Raw genomic sequence first — 14,225 nt, 5'->3', positions numbered from 1 at the left:
GGGACCGATCGCGGAGCTCCCCCGCCGATTAACCCCTCAGAAGCCACGTTCAATAGCGATCGCGGCTTCTTAGGGGTTAATCCGCCATCGCCGGCCTGCTACACGATAGCGGCCGGCGATGGTGACTATGGCAACCGGACACCAAACAATGGCGTCCGGCTATGCCATAGACGGAAGCCTAATGGGTCCTGACAACGTCAGGACCCACTATGCTTGCTGTCAGTGAGTAGCTGACAGTTCTAATACACTGCACTACGCATGTAGTGCAGTGTATTAGAATAGCGATCAGAGCCTCCTGCCCTCAAGTCCCCTAGTGGGACAAAGTAATAAAGTAAAAAAAAAGTTAAAAAAAGTTGTGTAAAAATAAGAAAATAAAAGATTTAAAAGTAATAAAAGTAAAAATCCCCCTTTTTCCCTTATCAGTCCTTTATTATTAATAAAAATATATAAACAAACAAATAAACTATACATAATTGGTATCGCCGCGTCCGTAACGGCCTGAACTACAAAATTATTTTGTTATTTATCCCGCACGGTGAACGCCGTAAAAAAAAATAATAATAAACCGTACCAGAATCACAATTGTTTGGTCACTTCACCTCACAAAAAATTGAATAAAAAGAGATCAAAAAGTCGCATGTACCGAAAAACTGATCGAAACTACAGTTCGTTACGCAAAAAATACGTCCTCGCACGGCTTTATTGATTGAAAAATAAAAACGTTATGGCTCTTAGAATAAGGTAACACAAAAAGTGAATGATTGTTTACAAAACGTATTTTATTGTGCAAACGCCATAAGACATAAAAAAAAACTATAAACATCTGGTATCGCCGTAATCGTATCGCCCCGCAGAATAAAGTGTATATATTTCATTTATAGCGCACGGTGAACGCTCTAAAAAAAATAGAATAAAAAAACAATAGTAGAATTGCTGTTTTTTAGTCACCATGCCACCTAAAAATAGAATAAAAACTGATCAAAAAGCCGCATGCACCCCAAGAAAACTACAATGGATTCCTCAAGGGGTCTAGTTTCCAAATTGGGGTCACTTTTGGGGGGTTCCCAATGTTTTGGCACCACAAGACCTCTTCAAACCGGACATGGTGCCTAATAAAAAAGAGGGCTCAAAATCCACTAGGTGCTCCTTTGCTTCGGAGGCCGGTGCTTCAGTCCATTACTGCACTAGGGCCACGTGGGATATTTCTCAAAACTGCAGAATCTGGGCAGTAAATATTAAGTTGCGTTTCTCTGATAAATCCTTTTGTGTTATAAAAAAAAATGGTATAAAGAGGATTTTCTGACAAAAAAAAAAAAGTAAATTTCACCTCTACTTTGCTCTAAATTCCTGTGAAACACCTAAAGGGTTCATAAACTTTCTAAATGCTGTTGTGAATACTTTGAGGGGTCTAGTTTCTAAAATGGGGTGTTTGATGGGGGTGTCTAATATATGGGCCCCTCAAAGCAACTTCAGAACTGAACTGGAACCTAAAAAAATAAATAAATGAGGCAAAACTTCGCTTCTTACATTATACTGATAATGAGCCGTGCCCACCCCGAGATGGCCCCAGTTTTGACCGTTTGTATAAACGGAGACCCCTATTAGACCGTTCCAGTGCCCGGTTTTCCCAAGCATACACCCCCGAGAAGTGTATTTCTATTGATGAGTCCCTGGTACATTTTAAAGGGAGGGTTCAATTCTGCCAGTACCTGCCGGGTAAGAGGGCAAGGTATGGCGTGAAGATGTATAAGCTGTGAGAGTGCATCAGGGTATACCTACAGGTTTAAGATATATGAAGGAAAGGCCACCCCCAAACCAGACTGCATCCTGGACTACAATAGGTACATGGGAGGGATGGACTTGTCAGATCAAGTTCTGAAGCCCTACAGCGCCATGCGGTGTGGTATAAGAAGCTGGCCGGGCACATCATACAGATGGCATTGTACAATGCGTACGTGCTACGTCGATGTGCAGGCCAGAGGGGAACTTTCCTGGAATTTCAAGATCTAATCTTTAGGGACCAGGAAGAGGGGGGCACCCAGTACTTCTGGAAGCGGGGCCACACGCATCGTACCAGGGCAACACTTTCCAGGAGAAGTTCCCCAAACCGGTGGAAAGGGAAAGAGTCAAAAGAGGTGCAGAGTCTGCTATAAGAGGGGGATAAGGAAGAACACAATATACGAATGCGACACGTGTCCCGAAAAACCAGGGCTCTGTATAAAAGATTGTTTTAAAATGTATCATACATCCCTTGATTTTTAATTTACCCTGATGCACTCCGCACAGCTTACCCCCCTCATCTTTCCCTTCTGAGCCCTGCCGTATGCCCAGGCGGCTGATAACAGCCACATGTAGGGTATTGCCGTACCCAGGAGAACCCACATTACAATTTAAGGGGTGTATATCTCCGGTGGCGCATGCTGGGCACAATATATTGGACACTGAAATGGCATATATATATATATATATATATATATATATATATATATATATATATATATAAAATTGCAAATCTCACACTGCACCATCTGCTGCGCATTATCTTTTACACAGTACCTGTGGGGTCAAAATGCTCACTACACCGCTAGATGAATGTCTTAAGGGGTGTAGTTTTTAAAATGGGGTCACTTCTCGGGGGTTTCAACTGTACTGGTACCTCAGGGGCTTCTGCATACATTACTTAGCACCAGAAAAGCTCCAGTAGGCCAAATGGTGGTCCTTTCCTTCTGAGCCCTCCCATGGGCCCAAACGGCAGTTTATCACCACAAATGGGGTATTGCCGCACTAAGGACAAATTGGACAACAAAATGGGGTATGTTGTTCCTTGTGAAAATAAGAAATTTTGATCAAAAATTACGACATCTTGGAAAAAATATCATTTTTTTTCATTTCACAGCCCAATTCAAATAGGTGCTGTGAAAAAACTGTGCGGTCAAAATGATAACAAAAACCATAAATGAATTCCTTGAGGGGTGTAGTTTCCAAAATGGGGTCACTTCTGGTGGGTTTCCATTGCTTTGATACCTCTGGGGCTCTGCAAATGCGACATGGCACCCGAAAAACAATCCAGCAAAATCTGGACTCCAACAAACACATTATCCTTTCCTTCTGAGCCCTCCCATGGGCCCAAACGGCAGTTTATCACCACAAATGGGGTATTGCCACACTAAGGACAAATTAGGCAACAAAATGGGGTATGTTGTTCCTTGTGAAAATAAGAAATTTTGATCAAAAATGACATCTTCTTGGAAAAAATAGAATTTTTTTCATTTCACAGCCCAATTCAAATAGGTGCTTGAGGGGTGTAATTTCCAAAATGGGGTCACTTCTGGTGGGTTTCCATTGTTTTGATACCTCAACACCTCTTCAAACCTGGCATGCTGCCTAAAATATATTCTAATAAAAAAGTTACCAAAATGCACTAGGTGCTTCTTTGCTTCTAGGGCTTGTGTTTTAGTCCACGAGCGCAGTAGGGCCACATGTGGGACATTTCTAAAAACTGCAGAATCTGGACAATACATATTTAGTAGTATTTCTCTGGTAAAACCTTCTCTGTTACAGAAAAATATTTAATAAAAATGAAATTCAGCAGAAAAAATGAAATTTGCAAATTTCATTTCCACTTTGCTTTAATTCCTGTGAAATGCCTGAAGGGTTAAAAAACTTTCTAAATGCTGTTTATAATACTTTGAGGGGTCTAGTTTTTAAAATGGGGTATTTTATGGGGGTTTCTAATACATAGGCCCCTCAAATCCACTTAAGAAAATTTCAAAAGCCTTTTTTTGAAGGTACCAGTTCAGTTCTGAAGAATATGAGAAATTGCTGTTTATGTTCTAAGCCTTGTAACGTCCAAGAAAAATAAAATAATGTTCAAAAAACGATGCCAATCTAAAGTAGACCTATGGGAAATGTGAACTAGTAACTATTTTGGGTGGTATAACCGTCTGTTTTTCAAGCAGATGCATTTAAATTCTGAAAAATGCTATTTTTTGTAAATTTTCTCTAAATTTTGCAATTTTTCACAAATAAAGACTGAATATATCGACCAAATTTTACCACGAAAATGAAGCCCAAAGTGTCACGAGAAAACAATCTCAAAATCGCTTGGATAGGTTTAAGCATTCCGACGTTATTACCACATAAAGTGAAATATGTCAGATTTGAAAAATGGGCTCTGAGCCTTAAGGCCCAAACTAGGCTGCGTCCTTAAGGGGTTAATATGCGATCCTCCGATCACTTTTATAATACACTGCAATACTTTTATATTGCAGTGTATTACTTCCTGTCTGTTTAAATGGGCAGGCCTAGCAGGCATTTACTGCAGGCAGATCTGGGGGTCTTTATTAGGCCGCCGGCTGCCATCGGAGACAGACACTTGGCGATCTTATTGGTGGGAGAGGGAGCTCCCTCCCGCTCTCCAAAACCACTCCGATGCGGCGCTCGCTATTGAGCGCCGCATTTGAGGGTTTTAACGGGTGAGATCGATGCTGATATCTATCTCACCTGTTTGAGCAGGGATGCCCTCAGCTACCTCTGGTAGCTGAGAGCAGGGAGATTTAACGCCCCCCTGCTCTGTTTATTCTGATGCAGCACCGTGAAAAGGCTTATGCATCAGAATAAAGCCCATTAGTGGCCGCCGTGAAAAGCTGTATTGGCGGTCATTAACTGGTTAAATTAAGACGGCACAGCTTTATTTTTTTGGGTGGGACAAATGTGAGGATATATAACAAGTATGGCTTTTTTCTCAAGGCACCCTCCATGACTACACCACAGGAGGTAAGACCCCACCTCTAATATGGACAGGGAAATGCACAAGAGGTTACAATGCCCCACCGTTCCTCCTCAGTGTTTTTTGCCTGTCCCTATCGGGCAACAAGAGGATGCTACCGTCTCTGGGCTGGTGGAAGGGAAGGCTTGTAACAAATGGATCCACCAGGCAGTGGAGATTTGGTCCTACCTACTCCTTTTGCTGCTCCCGTTCCCTTCTGGGTCCGGGACCTACGACAACCCCTCCTGCGCCGTTCTGATAAAACTGGGGTTAATACTGGCTGCGATCCCCTTCGGAGCTCCCTAGCCATGCTACTTCCATGGGAGAATTAGCGTTTACTCCTCTAGGTCTAGCGTGTGCTCCACTGAGACGCACACCGGCATAGTCCCTTCCGGTTGGCGTCATGACGCACTTCCGGTTTAGTAGTGATGTTCCTAAAAACATGGCGGCACATGGAATCTCCTTTCCCAAAAAGGAGAAAGGGGTGAAGGGCCTACAGTAAGTCAAGCAAATCTCCCTCCTTTAAGGATTGGTTGATTGCTCCACGCTTATCCCGGTCACCTGGCTTAAAGGTCTCCTGGACAGAGGGTTCATTCTCAGGTAGGATCTCTGTTAGGGTGTGTGCACATACCCTTACTGACTGTTTTTGGCTTTGTCAAGTCTTTCCTTGGGATGGATAATCCGACTTTCAAATCTGGTTCTTCTGAGCCTTGCGTGGCTTCTGGATCTGTAAGTTTGTTCCAGGGATCAGATCTGTTTTTCTTACAATACGCCGGCTTAATTCAGTTATCTTGTCTATAGGTGGAAAAGGAGCCCCCTAAAAGAGAAACCTAATTTCGTACATGTTCTCTTTGCATTAAAAAATTATCTTTAATTAAGAATTTGTCAAATGTGTGTAGAAAGTTTTCTGGGATGAGCAGCCATCTTTACTGGAGGAAATTCAAAGGGATGGTCAAACAGGAGATACAACCCTCTGACATCCTTTTCTCAAGCATACCTCCCAACTGACCCCCCCCCCCCCCTCCCACACCTAAAAAATGGTGGAAGAGGATCCAGGTCCTGAAGGTGGCAGTTATATTCCCTCAGTATCAGGTGAACTAGAGGACGGAGAGATTGCATCTGTCTCCACACCACAGAAAGAGAAATATTATTTCTCATCTGAATTTATGGTCAAACTGCTAGGGGCAGTGAGGAGTTGAATGTGGATGGGAGAAGTGCAAGAATCACGCTCTGTCCAAGATGAGATGTTTGCGGGCCTAAGAACCCAGAGAAAACAAGTGTTTCCTATACAGCCTCAAAGGACTTATTGTGGATGAATGACAATTTCCAGAGAAACAGATCTCCATACCTCATGAAATTAGAGAAAGATTCCCCCTGGACAAAGAGAAAAGTAAATCCTGGTCTGAAATTGATATTCAGGTGGCAAGGGTGGGGAAAAAAAAGACTATTCTCCCATTTGAGGACTCTTACCACCTAAAAGAACCATTAGACAGGAAGGCTGAGTCTCCTCAAAAAATCCTCGGCATTTACCTCTGCTGTAGTACGGATGAAGATCAGTGCCACCTGTGTAGCCAGATCTGTTTAGATGGCTTGATCAACTTGAGGTTCACTTCGGGGAGGGCACTCCTAGAGAAGACTTTATTGCGTCAATCCCCTTCTCTCCAAAGCCACTGTTTTTTTGGCGGATGCCTCTGCAGAAGCCATAAATATTGCTTCTAGAGCTAGTGTACTCCAACACCACAAAGAGAGACCTGTGGCTAAAAATGTGGTGTGGGGATCCACTCAAAAAACAAACTCTGCACTATACCCTTTCAAGGAGAATGTGTTCGGTCCAGATCTGGATACCATGTTCGAGAAGGCATCAGATAAAAAGAACACCCTTCCCGAACCTAGAGTTCCAAAAAAGAAACAGTTTATTCGCCCCGTTTGTAATCCACAACAATCCTATAGGGGGAAAATGTAAATCAGGCAGGTGGAGCTACCCCAAAGGGGGAAGTGGAAGGAATATCTTACTTAACCAGAACAGACCTAACCAAGATAGACAATAACACCAGGGAAGTAGGAGGCAGAATTTAAAAAAAATTTCCACAGTGGGAAAACGTCTCTACCAACAAAATGGATCCTGAATTCAATCTTAGAAGGGTTCAAAGTAGTTCTCTCCCTACCCCCAAACAAAATGGTCATAACCCATCCCCATCCTTTATTCTTCAGACATCTGTCAGAAGGCCTACAAAAATTATTATACATGAAGGTGATATCTCTAGTACCCATCACGGAAAGAGGTCTCGGCCTTTACTCATGCATTTTCTTGGTCCGGAAACCCAACGGGAAAGACAGGATAATCCTAAATCTAAAGCCGTTGAACGAATTTTTGGTATACCACAAGTTCAAGATGGTCAATAAAGTCAACAATTCCACTGGTAGGGAAAGACTTCATGATGGCGACTATAGATCTTCAGGATGGATATTATCACATTCCAATACGTCTGCTATACGGAAAGTTCCTGAGGTTTGCAGTCCAACAGGGTCAAAAAATGTACCACTACCGGTTCAATGTACTCCCATTCGGAATCTCCTCTGCACCAAGACTTTTTACCAAGGTAATGGCAGAAGTGGTGGCCTATCTCAGGAAGTTAGGGGTAAATGTCATTCCATATCTAGACTAGCTTCTTCAAATAGCACCTTCTCAAATACTTATAAGTCGCATACATCTTGCCTGTCAAACACTCCAGGACTTAGGCATCAACAGGGAAAATCCAACATGTCTCCAGAGAGACCAAAGATATTCCTGGGAATCTTGTTGGACTGTCACAAACAAATGTAGTTTAATGTCGATTTTTATTGCGATTAATGACCTCATGCGTTCAGGCGGTTCCCTGGTCTCGGGCTCATTCCAGAAATCTCCAGTCCCTGATCCTGTCAAAATGGAACAAATTCTCCCTAACGCTGGACAAGAAAATACTCCTCACAGGTTCAGTAAAAAGTTCCCTTATCTGGTGGCTGAACCCCAGGTACCTACCTGGACAAAGGAGTAGTTTGGCATCACTCTCCCATAATCTCAGTGACCACAGACGCAAGTAAATTAGGGTGGGGTGCAGTGGTATCTGGAAGAACATTCCAGGGTACATGGTCTCAGATACGAAGCCTTCACTCCTCAAACTTTCTAGAAGAGCTGTATTAGAGGCCCTAAGATCAGCAGGACATCTAGTCAGAGGCTCACACATAAGAGTATATTCAGACAACCTAACTACGGTGGCATATCTGAGACACCAGGGAGGCACAAAACAGAGAAATCTCCAACACTTGGCCTCACAAGTATTCTACTGGGAAGAACCAAGACTCTGGTCCATTTCGGCCCTCCATCTAAAAGGGACTCTAAATAAGCAGGCAGACTTTCTGAGCAGGAAAGCTGTAAATTCCAGAGTGGTGCCTGAATCAAAAGGTTTTTCTTCAGATTACCATCAGGTGGGGTGTGGCGGAAGTAGATCTATTTGTCAACCAGGGAAACTCCAAAACTTATATTATCATCCCTAAACCCCAAGGAAAAATCCATAGGGGCAGACGCACTAGATCACAAATGGTCATTCAGTCTAGCTTTCCCTCCTATCCCCTTGATTCCACAGGTTTTACAGAAACTCAGGCTAGAGAAAACCCGTCTTATAGTGATCGCTCCTTTATGGCCAAAAAGGGCCTGGTTTGGTCTCCTAAACAATTTGAAGATAACATCCCTTGATTCTACCATCACTCCGGGATCTTCTCTATCAGGGGCCAATCCTACACTGTCGCAAAAAAAATATCCACTTAGCAGCCTAGCTTCTGAGGGCCTGATACTGAGAAAAATGTCACTAATGCCATTTATGGGAAGGTCTCGAAGAAATTCTTATCCTGGGATGGAGATTCCTTTCATGATCATCATCCTAATATTGCACAGGTATGGGCTTTCTTCAATCAGGCCTTCAAAAAGGACTAAAACCTAGCACCTTAAGGCTATGTTCACACGGGGTATTTTGCCGAGTTTTTTGACACGGAAACCGCGTCGCAAAACTCGGCAGAAACGGCCCGAGAACGCCTCCCATTGATTTCAATGGGAGGCGTCGGCGTCTTTTTCCCGCGAGCAGTAAAACTGCCTCGCGGGAAAAAGAAGCGACATGCCCTATCTTCGGGCGCTTCCGCCTCGGACCTCCCATTGACTTCAATGGGAGGCAGGAGAAAGCGTATATCTCGCTGTTTTATGCCCGCGGCGCTCAATGGCCGCGGGCGAAAAACGGCGCGATAATTGCCGCGAAAATCGGCGTGCAGGGAGAGGAATATCTGCCTCAAAGTTCCAAACGGAATTTTGAGGCAGATATTCCTCCCCCAAAATACTCCGTGTGAACATAGCCTTAGAAGTTCAAGTATCCGCTACGAGTCATTTTTTTGATCAAGGTCTGGCCCTACCATAGATGGATAAAAAGATTCTTTGATTTATCTCCCAGACCTTCTGTAGTTCTTCCTCCTTGGGATTTAAATGTAGTATTGAGGTTTGAGATCTCCCTTTGAACCTATATCTTCCTGTAACATAAATCATCTCTTGGAAGGCAGCCTTTTTGGTAGCTATAACCACAGCTAGAAGGGTAGGAAAAATTCAAGCCCTCGCTATTGGGGATCCCTTTCTTAGAATCCTAGATGATAGGCTTATTTTTCATCCAGATCCCACCTTCTTTTCCAAGGTAATGTCAAACTTCCACATGTCCCAAGAATGTAGTTCCTCTTTTTGTCAAAATCCACCAAACAAAGGAAGAAGAGTTTCACACTATAGATGTCTGCAGGATTATCATACAATGTATTGAGCCCACAATTTTGTGGAGGAAAGATCTTAATCTTTTCATTCAATTTAATGGTCCTAATAAGGGAAAGAACGTGGCAAAAAATACACTAGCAAAATGGATTAAAAAGGTGATCTCTGTATCTTATCAAAACCTCCATGTCCCCCCAGATCATCTGAACGCACACTCTACGCGCTCTGTCGGTATCCTGGGCAGATCTGGCAGCTACCTGGTCATCTGTTCACACTTTTACAAAACCTTACAGATTAAATCTGTTTTCCATCAAGGATCCATTCTTTGGTAGAAAAGTTCTCCAAGCTGTAGTCCCCACACCCCCCTAGGGAGGTCCTTGGCGCACATACCAAAATCTTTCCTTTTACCAATGTAAAGTACTGCATAGGCATAGTTGCGTTCTACTGTTATGTGCAGCTTTTTTTTTAGCCAACTGCATCATAAGTGGGTTTACTTATTTGTCATGTTATTGGCTTAACCCCTTAATGACATCCAGCCTACTAGTAAGTTGTTAAATACTTAACGCAACACAATGTATAGGTACGTTGTGTTGCTAGTGCGGGCTCAGAAGCTGAGCCTGCACCATCGCCAGCGGGTGTCAGCTGTATATTACAGCTGACACCCTGCTGTGTGGCCAGGACCAGAGCAAGCCTCTGATCTGGCCAATTAACCCCTTAGATTCAGCTCCCAAAAGTGAGCGCTGCATCTGTGGTGTTTACTAGCAGATCGGAAACTACCAATGCAATTGCGGGGTTCCGATTGCTGCTGTGGCATAACGGAGGCTTAACAATGGCCTCCTGTCTGCCAAGGAGCCTGTAGTGTCCTGCCCGGAAGCTGAGCCTGCAACGTTAGCCGTGTGTGTCAACTGTTACAGCTGACACCCTTCTGTAACCTTATTTATTTAAAAATAAACAATGGCATAATTGCAATTTTTTTTTCTTATCCCCACCACTTCCAAAACATGGAATAGAATGTTTTATCAAAGTCACATGTACCCCAAAGTTATGGCTCTCAGAATATGGTGACGCAAAAAACAAATGATTTTTATTGTGCAAACGCTGCAAAACGAAAAAAAAAAATTGTGCATTTGGTATAGCTGTAATCGTATAGACCCGCAGAATATAGTAAAAATGTAATTCATAGCCCACGGTGAACACTATAAAAAAAATTGTCAGAATTGCTGGTTTTTGGTCACCTTGCTCCGCAAAAAAACGGAATAGAAAGTGATCAAAAAATCGCATGGTCCCCAAAATGGTACCAATGAGAACTAAAGATTGTCCCGCAACAAATAAGTCCTCGCACAGCTCATATAAGCATTATGGCTCTCAGAATATGGCGACACAATGTAGAGCGTTCCAAAAGCTTATAAGATTGGGCACCATATATCAATGTGACGTGCACTGGCCACGCATCTGTGGCATTATGCCCTGATATATTCCGCACAGCTTACATATGCCCCAGACTATAAACTGAAATACCAGTAAAACCCAAACCGAACTACTACCAAGCAAAATCTGTTCTCCAAGTCAAATGGCACTCTCTCCCATGTGAACCTTACACAGCAGTTTACTTCCACATATGTGGCATCGCCATACCCGGGAGAACCCACTTAACATTTTATGAAGTATTTGTCTTCAGTGGCACAACATATTGTGCACTAAAATGCCATATCAGTGGAAAATTGCAATGTTCACTTTGTAGCATCCGCTGCGCATTAATTTCTAATAAAAAAAACCGCCTGTGGAGTCAAAATTCTCACTACACGCCTTAATGTGCCCTACTGGGTGTCGTTTCCAAAATAGGGGTCACTGCTTGGGGGTTTGTTTTACTATTTGACCTCAGACCCCTGCGATTGTGGGCCAATGCTGTGAAAATTACCAAAATAAGCCACAAATGCGCATGGTGCTCTTCACTTCTGAGCCCCATCATATGTCCTGGCAAATGATAAATGCCTTGAGGGATGTAGTTTCTAAAATGGGGTCATTTCTTGAGGGCTCTTACTGTACTCTGGCAAATGCAACATGGCACCCAAAAAACAATCCAGCAAAATCTGTATGCCAAATGGCACTCCTGCCTTTCAGAGCCCTGTTGTGTGTTCAAATAGCAGTATATGAACAAATGTGGGGTATTGCTGTAATCGGGAGAAATTGCTTTTAAAATGTTGGGGTGCTTTTTCTCCCTTTTTTCAATTTCACAGTATAATTACACTAAATTCAGCAAAAACTGTATGGTCAAAATGCTCACTATACCCCTCGATAAATTCCTTCAGGGGTGTAGTTTCCCAAATGGGGTCACTTTTGCAGAGTTTCTACTGATTTTGTCCCATAGGGGCTTTGCAAATGTGACATGGCGCCGCAAACCATTCCAGCAAAATTTGAGCTCCAAAAGCCAACTGGTGCTCCTTCCCTTCTAAGTCCTGCCATGGGTTCAAACATCAGTCTATTACCATATATGGGGTATTGCCGTGCTCAGAAGAGTTCACATTGCGAATGTTGAGGTGCTCCTTTCTCCTTTATTGTGAAAATGGAAAAATCTGAGCTAAAACTACATTCCACTAAATTCAGCAAAAAAAACTGGGGTCAAAATGCTTACTATACCCCTCAATAAATTCCTTCAGGGGTGTAGTTTCCCAAATGGGGTCACTTTTGTGTGGTTTCCACTGATTTTGGTCCCACAGGGGCTTTGCAAATGTAACATGGCACCCAAAAACCATTCCAGCAAAATTGAGCTCCAAAAGCTAAATGGTGCTCTTTCCCGTCTGAGCCCTGCCGTGGGTTCAAACATCAGTTTATTACATGTGGGGTATTGCCGTAATCGGGAGAAATTTCTTTTCCAATGTTGGGTTGCTTTTTCTCCTTTATGCCTTGTAAATATTGAAGATTTCTACATTTTATTAGAAACCATTTAGATTTTTATATCCTGATTACACTAAATACAGCCAAATAAACCTGTGTGGTTAAAATGCTCACTATATCCAGTGATTCCTTGAGGGTGTAGTTTGCCAAATGGTGTCTTTTTGGGGGTGTTTCCACTGTTTTTTGGCACCACAAGACCTCTTCAAACCTGACATGGTACCTAAAATACATTATAATAAAATGGAGGCCTCAAAATCCACAAGGTGCTCCTTTTGATTCGGAGGCTTGTGCTTGTCCATTAGCACACTATGGCCACATGTGGGATATTTCTAAAGACTGCAGAATCTGGGCAATAAATACGGAGTTGCGTTTTTCTGGCAAAACCTTCTGTTACAGAAAAAAAATAATGAAAACCGATTTTCTGCAAAAAAAAATGTAAATAGTGCATTTCACTTCCAGTTTGCTTTAATCCCTGTTAAAGACCAAAAGGGTTAAACTTTCGAAACGCAGTTTTGACTACTTTGAGGGGTGCCGTTTTTAAAATGGTGATGTTATAGGGGGTTTCTAATATATAAGCCCCTCAAAGCCACTTCACAACTGAACTGGTCCCTGAAAACAGCCTTTTGAAATTTTCTTGAAAATGTGAGAAATTGCTGCTCCATAAGTTCTAAGCCTTGTAACGTCCTGGAAAAAATAAGTCTTCAAAAAACAATGCCAACATAAAGTGGACATATGGAAAATGTGAACTAGTCACTCTTTTGTGTGATATTACTAGCTGTGTTACGAGTAGATACGTTTAAATTCAGACAAATGCTAATTTTTGAAAAGTCTCTAAATTTTGGTATTTTTCACAAACCCAATGTAACCGAACAAATGTTACCACTAACCTAAAGTACAATGTGTCAAGATAAAACAATCTCAGAATCGCTTGAAAAATAAAAGCATTCCAAAGTTATTACCACATAAAGTGACACATGTCAGATTTGAATAAAATTGCATGGTCCATTAGGCGAAAACAGGCTGTGTCCTTAAGGGGTTAATTGACCAAGCGTGGAACTCTTCTCTACTTTGGACTCCTGACAGCCTAATTTGCATTGGCAGCAGTACGTTTTACTATGTAATATAAGTATAATATAGAAGTGTAATGGCTCTGTGAATGAGCCATGTGTTTAGAGGCAAGCATGGGATTGGATCCTATTGTGTTACATCAGAAAATGCCTTGTTGATCTCACAGGACAGAATCAAATTCAGTCCTTTCCTCTCAGAATTTGACACCTACACAAAGCAATACTATATGACCGTGTGCATGAGCCCTAATTTGGCATTAATGGTATTCTTTTATTATATATCAAGGCAAATTTCTAAAAAAAAAAATTATTTTAGGATTGCCTTATTCAGTATATTAATGACATTTTACTCCTTTAGATAATACAGCGCATTACATGGGTGAGTCCCCCGTCCATAACCCCTGAATGGAAACGCAAGGTGGCTCAGGATGCTATAGAAAGCTTAAGTTCATCTAAGCTTGCGAAACGCATCTGCAGCCAGTTTTATAAGCGTCTCAAAAGCTCTCATGAAGCTTTTGCAGCATCACTCAAACAGGTGGGTAATAACCAGGTGTTGTGTTTAGAAGACTCTCCATACAGTACCATGAGTAGGCATGTTTATTCGGACGGCTTGGCATATTTGGCTTGGGGCACTAGAGTCAATGGTTTGAATTGGATTACAAACAGAGCAAGATCCGGTGAGTTCGGTTTGTGCCTATTCAAACCTATACTGATAAAC

At 42.4% G+C, this 14,225-nt stretch overlaps 1 protein-coding gene across 1 annotated transcript in view; it reads left to right on the top strand.

Annotated features, from left to right (window-relative positions):
- Positions 1 to 14,225, top strand: part of DSTYK (dual serine/threonine and tyrosine protein kinase) — a 98,860-nt gene that overhangs the window by 57,180 nt on the left and 27,455 nt on the right. The window contains exon 6 of the mRNA XM_075853781.1: positions 13,866 to 14,042. Within this exon, the coding sequence (XP_075709896.1) occupies positions 13,866 to 14,042 (177 nt within the window). The remainder of the gene's footprint in view (positions 1 to 13,865; positions 14,043 to 14,225) is intronic.

This window comes from Rhinoderma darwinii, chromosome 2 (assembly GCF_050947455.1).
Source record: "Rhinoderma darwinii isolate aRhiDar2 chromosome 2, aRhiDar2.hap1, whole genome shotgun sequence".
NCBI lineage: Eukaryota > Metazoa > Chordata > Amphibia > Anura > Rhinodermatidae > Rhinoderma > Rhinoderma darwinii.
The sequence above is the reverse complement of the archived record's forward strand: the minus strand, read 5'-3'. Positions and strand labels throughout refer to the sequence as shown.